At 42.6% G+C, this 16,200-nt stretch overlaps 1 protein-coding gene across 3 annotated transcripts in view; it reads left to right on the plus strand.

Moving 5' to 3' along the window:
• The window catches only part of npas2 (neuronal PAS domain protein 2), a 57,037-nt gene extending 43,142 nt beyond the window's left edge, over positions 1-13,895 (plus strand). For all 3 annotated transcript variants that reach the window (XM_036143309.1, XM_036143310.1, XM_036143308.1), the window contains exons 8-21: positions 814-927; positions 1,013-1,131; positions 2,846-2,928; positions 3,010-3,116; positions 3,276-3,423; positions 3,541-3,625; positions 4,340-4,466; positions 6,580-6,677; positions 7,563-7,802; positions 9,117-9,362; positions 9,900-10,084; positions 10,186-10,278; positions 10,361-10,565; positions 12,675-13,895. In XM_036143309.1, the coding sequence (XP_035999202.1) occupies positions 814-927; positions 1,013-1,131; positions 2,846-2,928; positions 3,010-3,116; positions 3,276-3,423; positions 3,541-3,625; positions 4,340-4,466; positions 6,580-6,677; positions 7,563-7,802; positions 9,117-9,362; positions 9,900-10,084; positions 10,186-10,278; positions 10,361-10,565; positions 12,675-12,914 (2,090 nt within the window). In that variant the 3' untranslated portion in view covers positions 12,915-13,895. The remainder of the gene's footprint in view (positions 1-813; positions 928-1,012; positions 1,132-2,845; positions 2,929-3,009; positions 3,117-3,275; positions 3,424-3,540; positions 3,626-4,339; positions 4,467-6,579; positions 6,678-7,562; positions 7,803-9,116; positions 9,363-9,899; positions 10,085-10,185; positions 10,279-10,360; positions 10,566-12,674) is intronic.
• The last annotated feature ends 2,305 nt before the right edge of the window (positions 13,896-16,200 follow it).

Here is a 16,200-nt window from a genome sequence, read left to right on the forward strand (position 1 = left end):
TCGGCTACTGAAATCAGAAATAGCAACACAACATGGCGCAAATCCAAGCAAAATCTCTGTTGGAGGTCTTTTAACAATGGCTTTCTTCTGACCGTTCATGAAGGATAGATATGTAGCATATCGAACTAAAGGTCCTAGCAACAGATTCTCTCACCACTCCATCAGAGTTTCCTTTGGCCCTTAGGCTGTTTCTCTGATTAATGCCCTCCTTATTATTATAATAATAATTATTATTATTTTGTGGCGATAGTGGTCTTTATTTGATGGTTGGCAGACAGGAAATAGGTGAAGAGAGAATGACATAGGTCTCGGGGTTTGTACTCAAGCGCGACAGAACCGCGTCGATGACTGAGACCTCCGTACTTAAGTCGCGTCCTTCTGCCCCAGCGCCAATGTGCCACCCTGTATTTACTAATTTGATGGGCTCTGAAGGCAATTTTATTTATACTTTGCCAGTGCAGCAGGGGTATTTGAGTACAGGAGGCTGTATACAAATGCATGCCACACCTTTCAGATCGTTATTTGTAAAAAATAATTTAGAAAACAACATATATTTTTCCTTCCACTTTACAGGTAAATATTGACTTTGTAAAGTGCCTTGAGATGATGTGTGTTGTGAATTGGCGCTATATAAATAACATTGAATTGAATTGAATTACCTTTTGTTGCTCAACTACATAAAATCTAAATGACAAAATGTAAAATTGTTCAAATAGGGTATGAATACTTCTGCAAAGCTCTATATGTGAGGTAAATTGACATTAAATTCTAATACGTATGAGTTATAAACAGGAAAATATCTCAATTTTGCAGGTGAGGCACATATTGAATTTTGCTGCCATCTAGCCAGGGGTAACATTGACCCCAAAGAGCCTCCTGTGTACGAGTATGTCAAGTTTGTTGGAGATTTCAAGTTTCATAACAATGGTAAGAAACCTTCCTTTAAGAAGATATAAAACGATTTGTGTTATTCTAACAACTTTTGACAAGAAAATGTACTTGTTCCACACAGTGCCTACATCTTCTTGTAACGGGCATGAACTGACGTTACCGAGAAGCCTGCAGTCGTCGCTGGAGGAGCAGGTCTGCCTCATAGCAACTGTACGATTAGTCACTCCACAGTTCCTGAAGGTAGGAGCATTTTAAGGCCTAAGATTTGTAGCGTAGTATTACAGATTGCGTTTCATCTGCCTATGCTTAGAACTCCTAAAAAAATAAAGCAATAGGCGGTGTTCTGCATGTTATTAATAAGAAAGAGCCAAGGACATGACACCTTTTGGTCCTTAGTGAGGATATGAAGTCTGCACATTTCTTGTGCTACTTTAGTTGAGTATGGCACATTGATTCCATCCAATCACATCATCCAAGGATTTATGCATAACATTATTGGATCTGTTGAATTAAACGGTGGGTCCTGTAATTATATTAGATCATGAAAAATTAGAGCATGCCAATTCTCTGCTAAAATAGGAAGATGAAAGATTGTAATGTCCTTGTTACAGAAAAGTCACTGAATTCAACGAAAAATATCGTATGAAACAATATAGCGCAACTTTTTTTTATTTGTGGGTGAATCAGAAATGTATTTTGTAAATAACCAATTTGTATTTTTTTTTTACCCTTTACACTGTTGACCATAGTGATAAAGACTGTTTTGGCTGCTACAGCATCCTGTCTGTATGGTATAACATGCTTACCACCCCCTCACATTAACAGCACAGCACACCACTATAACACCAGATGTTAAGAATAAAGAGATTTAAAGCATGGTGCTTAATTTGTGAAGCATCAGAATAAGTTCTGCTCAGACACGATGAACCGGATCCGCAACAAACATGGCACAAGGCAACTCATCAACCAATTATATCAAAAGAAAGAATGGAAACTAATGTTAGCGTAGCGCTTCAGCAAACTGCTTCATCTGCAAAGATCCTCTGTTGAAGCGATACGAGTTTACTAAAGACTTTGTGAAACAAGGAAATCTGAAAGGTTTTAATGGAAAATGCAATACCCCCCCTCCTCCCCCATCACTGTTCTGTACTCTTTTTCAGAAACATCAACTTTAAATTTCTTTCTATAATTTTACAAGAGTGCTCTCTACCTAAATGTTGTTGTTGTTATCGGTTTTCTAAATTAAAATAAAAATGTTCAGTTTGCTAAACAGTCAGACAGACTGAACGGCAAGTCTTGTGCCTGACATTAATGATTCACTTGAAAATTTTAAGTAGCAAATTTGTGATATGATTTTCATCTAACCTTAAACAAAGCCATGCTGTGTTTTCCATATCGGCAACCCTTAATTGAAGTTTTCATTTTATTTATTGTGCAGTGTTATAAACAGACTCACTTACTATTGTGCCCTGCTGGCCGTTTGTAACAACTGCAACAATAGAGGCTTGACTGTACGGATTCACATTTTCCCTTCAAATTCTTTGACTTATGACAAATCTATTGCAAATCCTTGCTTTGAATTTCCAATTACAAACTGGCCTCAGTCCTTCACGCAGACTAAATATCTCAGTTCAAGGCCACAGCTGCTTGGAGTTATTCAGAACATTCAATCTGTTTGATGCTGACGCACAAATATGGTCACGCAGTGATTTAGTGAGAACAAAACTGTGAGGCAGAGTTGCCAAATGTGTGATGCTAGGGCAGCTCACACTTTCCTTTTTTGGGGTGATAACCTTCATGCTGTCTCTGGAAACCTGCAGAACAAAGGTTTTGTTAAAGTTGTAGCTGCAGGATATTTTAAGCCAAACCCCCAATAAAATCCCCCATCATGTTTATGCTCTGGTGCGAAATATTAAGGAAAAAGGCCTCACTGTATTCCTGCATTCTGCTTTAGGATTTGTGCAACGCGGATGATCCTTGTGACGAATTCACGTCCAGACACAGCCTTGAGTGGAAGTTCCTGTTTTTAGATCACAGGTGAGAAACTGATATCCTCGTCATTTTTAGAGTTCCCCAAGAAATCATCTTGCATGTTTATCACCGCCTTTTATGTTTCAGAGCATCACCAATCATAGGCTATTTACCCTTTGAGGTTCTTGGAACTTCGGGCTATGATTACTATCATGTGGATGACTTGGAGCTAATAGCCCAGTGTCACAAGCAATGTAAGGAAGAAACCTTATGTTACCTCTTTATTGCATATCTTCATCGCTGCAGCATCCAGTCCATCTCGGATTTGTGCAGATCGTACAGACTGGCTGATAAAATCAGGAGCTTGTGAACACAGCTTTAATGCCGCTTTCGTTTTCTCTCCATCTCCTCAGTAATGCAGTTTGGGAAGGGTAAATCCTGCTATTATCGCTTCCTGACCAAGGGACAGCAGTGGATTTGGCTGCAGACTCATTATTACATTACTTACCACCAGTGGAACTCCAAACCCGAGTTCATTGTCTGCACTCACACCGTTGTCAGGTAATCCTGGTGGCTTTGTTTTCTCAAGTGCCACGGGACATTTGTTCATTGCTAGAAAAAGTATGGATAGGAGTGCAAACGAAAACCTTCACACAAATGTATGCGCGTGTTGTTTAGTTACGCCGAAGTGCGAGCCGAACGGAGGAGAGCTTTCGGTCTGGAGGAGCTTTCGCCACCTGAGATCGCGCCGTCCTCTGTGAAGGTAAGTTATGAGCTCCTCTGCATATGCAGCGCCTTAAAAATGTTAGGTTGGAAAATGCTTTGAACGCCTCGCAGCACTGTTCAATCCGCCACAACAAAATGCCGCGCTACGAACCTAGATGGCTGTCCATCCAAACCAATAATGTAGAGAAGAAGAGCATTAATCAGAGAAGTAGTAAAAAAAACCTGTTTGAAGCTGAAGAAGACTTAAACCTGGGACAGAGGTTCACCATCTGAAGTGAAGGTGAACCTCATGTCCCATGCAGTCAGACCTCTGTCTGACTGCATGTCTTTGCTCTGACTGCAAAGACATGCAGTCAGAGCTACAGCAAAGGGGTTTGGATGACAGGTTAGAAATAGAAAATCTAGATCTCACTCAGGCTGTGAATCTGTGGAAAGACTTGAAACTCTGTTCACTGCTTCCCTCCATCGAATCCGATTGAGCTTGAACTATTTTGCAATGGTGAAATATTTCAGTAACAAACTTTTCTGTAAAAAAACAATCAAAATAAATTATTTCTATGGCACTTATACTTACTTGACATAAAATCCCAAGAAATTGCACTGAATGTTTTTGGCTGTAATGTGACAAGGTTTTAAAAAAAAAAAGGTTGTACGGGTGTGAATACTTTTGCAAGGAATTGCGTGATGTGATGTTTTGCAGCTGTGCCTTCAGATTGGACCCTCTGTGCTGAGCGTGACTCTTTCTTCCCAGGCTCAGGAGCTGTACTTGGACATCTGCTCAACCCTGGATGCCAAGAGGGACAGAAACAGCGGTGCACGTTCGGTGTCCTCCCACAGCTCTCGGAAATCCTCCCACACTGCCCTGTCGGACTCTTTGTGTGAGTCATCCCTTTCTCTCTAAACTGCTGAGTTACTCAGCAGCAGGTTTTTATGTAAAAAAACCCAAAAAACTAAAACGTGTGTTTGCGTTACGGAAAGTTAGTCTAAATAAGACTTGTCAGACTGAGCAAAGCAGCAGATAAATCTACCTTTCTTCTTTCGTTATGGAAATTGTAGCTCCTTTTCTTTTAGTTTTCATCAAAATCCCCCAGTCGATCGTTTAGCATGGAATCTTAAAAGACTTGGCAATCAGCAGTAAAGCACCTGGAACGAAGCAGACATGGCATTATTACGACACCTCCCTGTATAAAATTTTTCCAAACCCCATGCGTTCAGTCTGCCTGGCCGCTATCCCACCTGCCATATAATGCACTAAATACTTCCTTCTGCATAGCTGTGAAGACAACACAGCAGCTGTGAGATTCTCATAGCATTATCTGTTTACAGAAAGCAAACCGTGTTTCAGGCTTCCCTAAAAAAAAAACACACTTCAAACGTGGATACGCTGCCTCTGTCAGGCCTACGAGGTGTGGATGATTTACTTGCTCAGCCTTGGTTTGTGTGGGCTATGATAGAAAACAGTGAGCGAATGCCTCACGGTTTGTGGAGTTAAAGATATAAATTGGCCTCTGAATCGGGAGCTGCTACGCAACCGAAGATAAAATGTGTTGCTTCTTTTAGCTTGACTTCAGAAAAACTATAGTTGATGAAAAGAAACTCTTTAAAAGAGGAGAGCATATTTTTTTATTTTAAGTAAGTCACTACTCTGGTTTGCATTTTCACTCTGTTCAGATAATGAAGGAAGGATCTTCTATACGAGGTTACTACCGTCTCGCCGTCAAGTCGTCAATATCTAAAAGCCACCTGAAGATTATAATGATCAGAATAATTTGATAGCAGTTTGAAACTCAAGCGTTTGTCCCAGTCTGCCTTTATGAAACATTGAATGAACATTTTAAATTTTCTCACCTTGTTACCTTGGTTTAGGTTCTTAGATCCAACTTATACTCCGTTTAATTACATATTTAAATTAATAACTCAAAAAAGTAACTTTAAAGAGACAGTCTGCTGTCTTCAGTGGAGCTGGATGTGCCTTAAAGCCTTAAAGCACATCCAGCTCTTGCCCGGGGTAGGCTGATCGCGGAGCTGCGTTGTTATTGGCCGGTTCAGACGACAAAGAATAAAACACACAGCAGAGGAACGACTGTCAGTAGGTTTAGACTTTTACTGATGGAGTTGAAGTGTTCTCTTTCAGGCTGGAATAATTATACAACAAGCAGCATTAATGACTTAAAAAAACAAGAATTGCTTGCACATTTGAATTTATTATGGATTTTATCTTATTGACATGAGAGGAAAAACATTTTCTTACATGTCTGGAACCCTAAGTTCTTTTAAATTGAAGTAAAAACCCAACTTATTTGAAATGTTATTAGGTTCAATCCCCATTCCGACTTTTCTTTCCTTTATTATGCCACTGCAATGTACTTTTTAATGTTTTCTTACATTTCATCATGTGAAGTCTTGTTGCTGAAATGTACAAATGCACCTACCTTGCCATTTAAATGGAAATAAACAAGGTTTATTGTCAAGAAGCTTCATTGTACCAAAGTAAAAAAAAAATTACCAAACATAAATTTCCTTACATTTTATGCCCACCATATGTCATTTTGATCAGATTTTGATTGAACCAAAAATGCTAAGTGGTGCCCTTGATTTTATTTTTTTTAGAAAGCGTTTGAATTGTCATCCTACCTTAAAAAGAGCGCCTCGAATGTATCATTGAAAGCCAAAACATTAAAGTGACAACAAATGGCCATGCTAGGTGAAACATGTCAACATGTCAAAAATGCAACAAAATTAAGGATTAATTAATTTTTTTTCTTTTTTCATTTGATTAACATATAGCGTAAAATGACCTAACGAACATTAGATTCCTCATCATCATTAACTTGTTTAGACTTTCTTCTCAAATGGGCAACTTTGAATTAATGGAGACTCAGATGCATTGTCATAAAACCGTTTTGCTTAAAGTAAGTGACAGAGAAACATGAATTTAACTGAGTAAAGGACTCAGACTGTGTGTCTAAAAGTGAGCTGTCCCCTTTGCAGCAGCAAACTCCTACACAGAGGCCTGCACGCCATCGTGGCCGTCGGCTTCCGTCGGAGCTGAGAAGACACCTGCCAGACTCCAGCCCAGCGACTCAAAGGTCAGTTTAGACTAAACGTCTGCGCGTAGAAAGCCTCTCTACCTAAAGCCGTAAAAACAGTCCACAGAAAGCATCTGTGCAAGGACAACACAGCCTTATGTCACTGTGCGGTTCTTAATCATAAATGTGTGCTCCCCCGACCCTCCTCCCAACTATAGGAGTTGGCTCAGAGACAAAGTTCCTCTGACCTAGTTCCCAAAATGAGCCTCTCCCTTTCTCCGACCTGCAGCAAGCACTCCACGATGGTCAGTGTTCAGACTTGCTCTGCTGCCTGTTACTCTACGCTGGTTCTGCCTGTGTACAGTATCTGGCTGCCATGACTGCTGCCTCATGTGGGTTTACTTCATCTGCTGCTACACTGACTCTTGGCCGGAGTTAGAGGATTGTGATTTAAAAAAAAAAAAAACAGGACAGGAGGAGATCACAAACCAGAGCGATGTGTCTTTGTTTTGTGGTCGGACTGCAGATTCGCTGTGTAATTCTAAAAGATTTGAGTCAGCTCTGGAGTTCCTCAAATGTTTTCACTCATGATCATTAACTATCGGCATATTTAGGGATGCTTTTTAGAGTGGCACGGTGCCCTGGAGATTAGTACAGCAGAAAGGCTTTACTGTGCTCAGCTTGCATGTTTTTCCCTGGTCTGTGTTTTTTTTTTTTTTTTTTTTTTTTCATCCGCTGATTTTCTCCAGGTGCTTGAGCAGAATACGCGTCTTAGGTTAATATGCGACTGCGAGTGAAGTGTTGTGTGTGCTTGTCTGTCATTAAAACTGCACCTTGCCTCTTACCCAATTTATTTTCCAGCATAAAGTGGTTTGCTGAAAATCTGCGATGTAGAAATCAAGTTTTCTGCTTTTTGTTCCCGTGTTTTTTCCCCCCCCTCTACAGCAGCAGCAATCACAACAGCAACCACAGCAGCAGCAACAACAACAACAACAACAGCAGCAGCAGCAGCAGCAGCAGCAGCAGCAGTCTTCTGCGTATCAGCTGCAGCAGCCTCAGCTCGGCGTAATGAACCAGCTGAAAGAACAACTGGAGGAGAGGACGCGCATTCTGCAGGCCGACATCAAGACGCAGCAGCAGGAGCTGCACGACATTAAGGAGAAGCTCCATCTGGCTAATCTACAGGTAGCAACTGTTCTCAAAAGAAAGATTACGCTCAGTCCATGTCTTTCTGCAGGAACCAATTTATGACTGCACTTTGTATTGGAAGACAGATTATCTGCAGTAAAACATTTCAAAAATTTCAATGAAGCAAGCACAGACATATTTAATTAGATGCCTGAATGAAGTAAAACATTTGTAAATCAGCTGGATCTGCAGGTGGGGAGAATTCAGCCTGCTACCAAATCTTCAACAGTAAAGGAAGTTTGTCTCCCTCTAGGTGCAAAGGTTAGCTATAACACACTGTAACCCACATTGAATCAATTGATTTGGGAAGGGGTTTTAGTCCATCAAAAGCCAGAACTGTCACAGTGCATTAGGGAATTCTTAAATCTTTATATATTTAATCATTTGGATTAAATTGGATATATGTGCATGATCTAAATAAATACATATATAAATGCATCTATAGTTTCTGTTCCTATGTTGCAGCACATCAGGAATCAGATGTCTGTTTAACAAGCCCAACTGACTCTTTTAAATGATATTGTCACGGTTCCTGTTGTACAGGATCCATTTAATATTAAGTAAACAATGAAGTAAAAAAATCACATCTGCTTTTAAAGGAGCAATGAGCTAAATTTATTTTTTTAGATAGAAAGAATTAGAAAATAGTTTTGTGAAGAACTAAAGGTATCTTTTTAGATGGAGCATGGTATGATCTCCAGTCTTTTGTTTACAAAGCAGGGCCAGCCCCGCATTCATGTATGCGCACGTGAACGGCTGCCACTCAGGGCTTAGCCCCTCCCTGCCCGTACAATGCCACCGCCAGGCACAAAATGGCGGGGGGCACGCCTAGTGGATTGAATCACTCTTTTGCTAACAGTATTATAAAGTGATGCGTTACTTACTTCTTCACTACACATGTTCCTCTGAAAGGTGATAAGGTGATGCTGTTTTGTTGTGTTTTCATTCTTAGCAAATATACACATACGAGGCAACAGAAGGGGGGGGGGGCAGATTGCTTATTGCTCTTTTAACACATACCTTCTTTTTTTTCATTGACAACATTCACGTTTAATCACTTAATGGTGCATTTAATACATTTTTTGTCAAATTATCTTTTTAGTTATTATCATTATTCATGTATTTATTCCATTTCTTGCAATTGGATTTAAATAATTAAATAAACTAGCTTGTTTTGTTGTTGACCTATATAACCCAATTTAAACGTAAATTATATTTTTGGAGCACAGTATTATGCCAATATTTAAAAACCAACTCTTCTCAGTGTGTAATGATTTAAAAAGGTTTCTCTTCTTTGTGTTTGCGTGTTAGATGCTGTTACAGCAGCCTATCCAAAATGACTTCAGTCAGGCCCAATCGCAGCAGCAGCAGCAGCAGCAGCAGCAGCAGGGCCCAGGAAGGCCAGCGCAGCAGAACCAGAACCAGAACCAGAACCAGAACCAGAACCAGTCCGGTGTCATCAGGCAGCACTCAGGCCAACCGAAACCAGCGACCTGTGGGGCTCACAGTTCATCTCCACACTCTTCTCTGAGAGAAAACACCTCACCGTCCACACAGGTTAAACAACACAAGCTGCACATTTGTAAAAAGATATTCTTTAATGCTGAAATCTAGGATTTGAAAGCTAAGGATGCCAGTTTGTCATAGTTTAAAGGCTATTTTTAGCTTTTTTTTCTCCAGTAGCATTCAAGTCCTATGGCAGAGAATGCCTGTCAAGATGTTAGACCAGTTCGGTCCATTTACCATTTGATCTTACTTTCTCTGTCTGGTTGGTAAATGGGAACATGGAGAAGTAGAAATAAAACTGATTGCAACCCACAACATTTCCATAGCTTCTGCTCTCAGATTTTTTTAAGAGGATGATAGTGAGGATGACAAGTTACCTTCAGTCATCATGATTTCTGCTTTTCATTGGTTTAGCTTGAAATTTGGGACATCTGATTGATGTTGATCATTCGGATAGTAACGAAAACCAAATCAAGCCTATTTTTACGTACTTGAGAAGTCGCTGTGTAAAAGTTCTTAGTGTGTGACGTCGATAGGTGTGCAGCATCTCTCAGGTGCTCATTGCACATTACCTTCTCGGTGCCGTAGGTTCAGCAGAGGATCGCTCGGAGCCGGCAGACCCAGTCAGTGAGTTTACCGATGCAGACGAACACGAGCCTGACGACGCCCTTCTACAGCAACCCTATGATGTTCTCCCAGACCAACACGAGGCCTCAGCAGGAGACAAACCAAAGACAGACAGATAACCAGTTCAGCCACGATGGACAACTACGGTGAGAGGCCCCGAAAAAAAAAAAGCACAACACAAAAAAAAGACGTATTTGTTTTTACGCGGCGGACACGGCGTTACTTGACAGACTGCTTCCTCCTGCAGGATGCTTCTCAAACAGCCGATGCAGACTCTAGTTCCTACCAGCAGCGTCACTTCACAGCCCTCCCAGTGCAACATGGGCATCTCCCAAACTCTGTAAGCGCCCAGGACACAGCGCATGTTTTTGTTTAAGGTTGTGCGGTACGGCAGCTGAGCTCTTCACTGTTCCCCTTCCCAGGTACAGCTTGGAGCAGCCCATCACCTCGTTTACCATGCAACAGGTCAACTGCAACGCTGTGCTCGTGCCCTCCCCCGTCTTCACCTCCCCCATAATGATCCCGCACAACACCTTCATCACACACCAGGCCCAGTCGGCCTACAACAGCCAGCCTCAGGCCTCCCAGCACTCCGTTCAGCTCCCGCAGCCCCAGCAGTTCTTTCAGGTACAGAACGCCGGCGTACGCTCACAGCAGCTCCTTTATGTGGATCGGTAACAGATCGTGGGCAACCAGAGGAACCTTTGGTGGAGGCGATGGGAGCCATTAAGAAAGAGAAGGTGTTTTGGTCCGTTAGGGGGGGATCCTGGAACAGCTTAACCTGACAACAGCCAGATGCATGTCTCGCTCCGCCTAGCTCCACTCACATACATCTGGGACATCGCTCGTTGAAAGTGATTTCCCCAACCAAATTTATGGTCTGGCCAATCAGGACGCAGGGCGGGTGTTTCCTGGATGTGACGTAGCGGCTTGCATCGAGGAAGCAAGCGTTAGCATTGATGCTGCTATTTCTTCCGTGTTGTCCAATCTACCTAATATTGTTTCATTAAAAGAACATCAGAGAACGGCTCTGAAGGCTTTTGTTGGTGGGAACCATGTTTTCGCCCTTCTCCCGACCGGATTTGGCAAGCGGTTAGCCGCTAACGAGCGGTTAGCCGCTAACCGTTAGCGGTTAGCGCAAACCATATTAGGAGGCCTTTAGTCCTCAACGCGGTCCACCCGGGATCGACTCCGACCCGCGGCGCTTTGCCGCCTGTCTTCTCCCCTCTTCCTGTCAGCTCACTGTCAATAAAACGCGTGCCACTAGAGCCGCAAACACATTAAAAAAAGGGTTATTTTTCCCTGCGTCGGTCTCATCAGCGTCACGGGTTAGCTTCGGTGTGAGTGGTTGAAATAGCACGCTGATAAAGATGACAGACAAGTGGCTTATCCAATCATATGCAAGAATTTTTGATAAGCCCCAGCCTTCAAAAAAGGCAATTCCTATGGCGGTGTCCCAGATGTATGTGAGTGGAGCTAGGCGGAGCGAAACATGCATCTGGCTGTTGTCAGGTTAGGAACAGCTTACTAAGTGGCCAGAGGGGCCTCAGGTTTTGTGGTTGCAGAAGCAAAACCTCTGGTGTAGGGTAACAGGGACCACCGTGGTTTTCAACCTGAAAAAGGAGGTTTGCTGCCTTAGCGTCTGTGGTCAGTCTTTGCCTCACACGGAGGAGTTTAAAGTATCTAGGTGCCTTTTTACAGGAGTGATGGAAGGATGCGGCGTTCGGCTTCGTCTACAGCAATACGGGCGCCTCTCCGGTCTGTCGTAGTAAAGAAAGAGCTGAGCCAAAAAAGCAAAGCTGTCGATTTACCGGTCCGTCCACATTCCGACGCTCACCCATGGTCATGAGACAAGGACCATGAATCAAAGATGAAGATCACAGATACGAGCGAGATGAGCTTTCCCCATAGGGTGGCTGGGCTCCAACTTGGAGATAAGAAGATGTCCCGTCACCCTGACAGCTCACCACCGTCAGGGCGTGAATGTGTGACTGACTGACTGTAATGTAAAGCGCTTTGGAGTTGTTGGACTTGATAAAGCGCTATACAAGTAAAAACGATTAACCAATTTTACTATTTATCATGCCAGGGGGGCTTGGAAGACTTTAGCTGAGGTGCTTCAGGAATTTGATCAGGATGAGTGTTGAGTTGTTGGAGGTATGTCCCACTGGGAGGACATCTGCAGTGCAGACATAGCTCATGCTTTAGGGACTTTCCTTTCTGGCCTGGGAACACTTTGGGATCCCCCAGAAGGAGCTGGGCACTGTTACCGGGCAGAGAGGTTTCTGGCTGTTACCCTGCCACCCTGTTTTGGATAAGCTGAACAGAAATTTGACGGGCCGTATAGGCTGTTTAGTTTCAACAAAGGCCTTGAAATAAATACTAGATTTTATTTTCATTCATTTTAGGGCAAATATTTCATATTAGGTCCTCTATGTCTAGAGGGCTCTGACAGTTTGCCCTTGCAAAAGCATTCCTACCTTACCTTAGACACTTTTTCAGATTTTTAGATGTAAAAATGTTGAAATCAATGTTTTCCTTTTCCCTCCACTTCCCAGCCTTATGCACTACTTCTTTCCCATAAAATCCCAGTTAAAAACACGCCGAGGTTTGTGGTTGTAACGTTCCAAAAATGTGACAAAGTTAGAGGGTCGGTTAAACCGTTGCATGCCACTGTTTATAGTTACTGAGACATCTCCATGTAAGGACCATTTCTGCTCCCTTCTGTGTCCGCAGATGGCTCAAGGACTCGTGCATGGAGGATCCGCTCCAGCTTTCCTACACACCACTAATGTCCCACAGCAAGGCACCATGGGATACATTCAGCAGCAGCCACAAACGCAGCAACTGCCACTGGCACAGCAGCAGCAGCAACCACAGCAGCAGCAGCAGCAGCATCAGCAGCAAAGGCAGTACCAACATTCCCAAAACCAGGCAGGCAGCGTTTCAGACTTCAGGAACATGCTGACTCGGTAGCACTGAGGACTTGCTCGTAGCGCTGAGGATCTGCCTCTGTGACGCCGCCCTGCAGGCGGCAGCATGTTGTGAAGCTCCCTGATTCAGGAGGAGCCGGGTTGCAACGTCGTCACAGTGACGCCACTAGCAGAGGCTGCACCGACCCAACGCCACCTGCGAGATCCGCGGACAATCTGAGGTGTCGGGTCTTCGCCAGGAGGCCACATTGCACTCAGTAGAACAGCCGTGAACACAAGTGGATTATCAAAGCTGTTTGAAAAAAAAAAAAAAAAACACTTTAACGACATGTGGAGGTTTTCTTCTAGCAAAGTTCTCATTTAGGTGTTTGCACTTTGGTACCCCCCTTTCTACCCAAAAGTAGAATATTTATTTATTTTTTACCTGAGACCAAACTTTCTGCTCTGTTCTCAAGCTCCTCCTGTGGCGTGATGGTGAACTGCTCGTATTCAGACTATTTCCAAAGAAAGAGAGCCAAACGTGAGTCACGCTGTCCCCTCTAGAACCACGATTTAGGCACGTCCAGTCACTACAGCAGAGCTTTACAGGACGCAACAAACGGTGCGACTACCACTTTTATCAAAGGGCGGGTTTGATGTAACGCGCTACAGCGGGAAGCCGGAGGTCTATCTAGATTTTTAAAGCCTCAATCTGAAGGAGCGAGGGGTGCTGTAGCGGCTCCACCACCGGTCTCACAGAAGGACCACAGAGCTCAGAAACGGAAAGCGACCACTGCAGCAGCAGCAGCTCTCAGCTAGCCGAGAGGCGGGGAGGAGGAATCGTGCCTTCAAACGTAATGACGTTCATGTTGTGGTTTGATAGGTTGTGCCTGATTATGGCTTTAAAAATCCAGCTCAGGTCTGTTTGGAATATAAAAGGTATATTTTCATAAGAGCGTCATTTGTTACTAGAAGAGAAGACATGCAGAGATTTTTCTAATGGATAGATTGCACACACACACACACATATATATATATATATATATATATATATATATATATATATATATATATATATATATATATATATATATATATATATATATATATATATATATATAGTGATTTTACCACTATTATGTTTGCAGTAAGTCCCTACCTTCTGAGTCATTGATGAAATCATTAACTCTGTGAGCTAAAACTAGCTTATATTGATGTGATATGGCTCCTCTATACCCAGAGGTACATGCTTGTCCTTGTTCTTACCCCATCTTTGTTTCATGTAAACCCCACGCACACAGGAAAATTGTAAGTTCTTGGTCAGGACTGTTCAACCAACTGCAGCATGAATGGAAACCAACACACTGCCCTGGTAAAGATGCGCAAAAAGCCTTAAATTAAATCCATTAGTAGCGTTAATGATCCCAGCAATATCACCTTTTCCACTAGGCTGGACGAGTGGCCATGTTCATCTTGACACCACTCACAGCGAGGAGGGTTGCACCGTCAGATGCCGTACGCATGCCGAGCGATTGTGATGCTAAGGAAAAGTCTGACTTTTATAGCAGAGACGTAAACATGTGGAATTAGCAAAAAGCTTCCAGGACCTAAACTGGTACATTTGTGGTTGCACTTTAAACTCCGGTTGTCCAAGGACTAATTTATATGGCACTTTTGGGCTAGATGACGCTCGTCTGTATCCAGCTCAGAAAAATACCTTAAAAATTGAACTTTTTATCGTAGCCCCCAGATTCAATCACATTTTAGCGTCAACCAACGTGTTGATGTCTTTGTAAGCTCAGATCCCGCTTCAGCTTACACCTCTTTCCAGCCACATCTCAACATCTATAGAGTGTTTCCCCGGAAATCTCTCCGCTTTGCTCCTTTTCAACCACGTTTGAAAAACATGGGGTCAGGTGTAAAACCAATGACGTCAAAGGGGGAAAGAATCGTTTTCCCACCCTTGAGTATGGTGGAGGAGCTGTGAAGGGCCTGCCCTCCTTGGGAACCTTAATATAGTGCATGGCGTTATGAACACTTTAAAAAATATCAGGCCATTATAAATAAACTTCTGAAAGACTCCAGCAATAAATAACGATCCAAAACAAGTGGCCAAATAAAAGAGAAACGGTTCAAAATCAACCTTGTTCCATGGTCTTGTTCTTCAGACTTAAATCGCATCGATTTAGGTCAGCCTTGTGAAACGTTAAAGGAGAAGACTTAAGCGCTGTCTTGTCGGCAAGATTGTCAAGAGCAGGTGTGTCAGTAATTCTGGTACTGGTGATTTAGCAGAAAACAGTATTTACTAACAAGAGTTCAAATTAATGGTGATTTCTTTTATCACACTGCAGTAAAATTATCATTTTATTTTAAGGCTTTTCACGCATATTTTAACAGGACAAATAAATACATTGAGTAGAGGGTTTGCATCCCATCGTGTGGCGGCAGATAAACTTCCAACCCCAAGCAGGTGAGCTAACCGTCAGATTATTGCCTGCAACGATTTTTATTCACACTGAAAACACAGCAGCCTTTGGTTAGTTTAACATTCGCATTGAGAATCTGTAGATCTGAAAGACGCTAGGTTAGTTGGGTGAAGGGAAACGACTTATCGGGTTCTCATTCAGCTGGGATTACAGTGGGGACAAGCAGTCGTATTCAGGAGCAATTATTTGTAGTCAGTGTTTTTTGTTGAGCTGATGGCGGTTAAGAGACAACGGGTCGGGGTGTGATGCTGCAGTCTGTCCAGGAAAGAAACAAGAAGCCCCATCAAACACCTTATAAAGACAATCAGCGGAATATACTGTACAAAAACTGCCTGTACCACAGTGTGACTTCATGATCGTAACATTTTAAGTCCTAGACCGTACTCCCCCGCTCTGGATCTGAAACACACGTGTTGTCGCTACACTTTATGGAGCGTTTGGTGTCAGCGCACGTTGATTTTTTTTTAGTGATGAAGGTGAAAGAGGCCCGGCCAGCGCCAGAGCCGCCCGTGTTGCACGACGAGACGTAGTAGCACACTCAGCATGTACGTTCAGTGCCGTTTTTACACTTTTCTATGTGCAATGTCGATTAAGAAAAAGAAAGAGAGAGAGAAGAATGTTAATTTATACTGTTGGAAGTGTTTCCAAACAGATTTATATGGAGGTGTATTATAAGCAGATGTTACCATGTAATTTATATGGAAGTATTTTTTTAAACGGAAATGTCCAGACATTCCCTTAGCAGTATTTTAATTTTGGTTTTTGTTTTCAAATGCTCGAGACGCGTCCTCTGAAGAGTAGGATTACGGCGGACTTTTATTTTTATTTGTTTTTTGCGTGGGAATGCGGTGCACAGGGTTGGAT

Source organism: Fundulus heteroclitus, chromosome 11, assembly GCF_011125445.2.
Source record: "Fundulus heteroclitus isolate FHET01 chromosome 11, MU-UCD_Fhet_4.1, whole genome shotgun sequence".
Lineage (NCBI taxonomy): Eukaryota > Metazoa > Chordata > Actinopteri > Cyprinodontiformes > Fundulidae > Fundulus > Fundulus heteroclitus.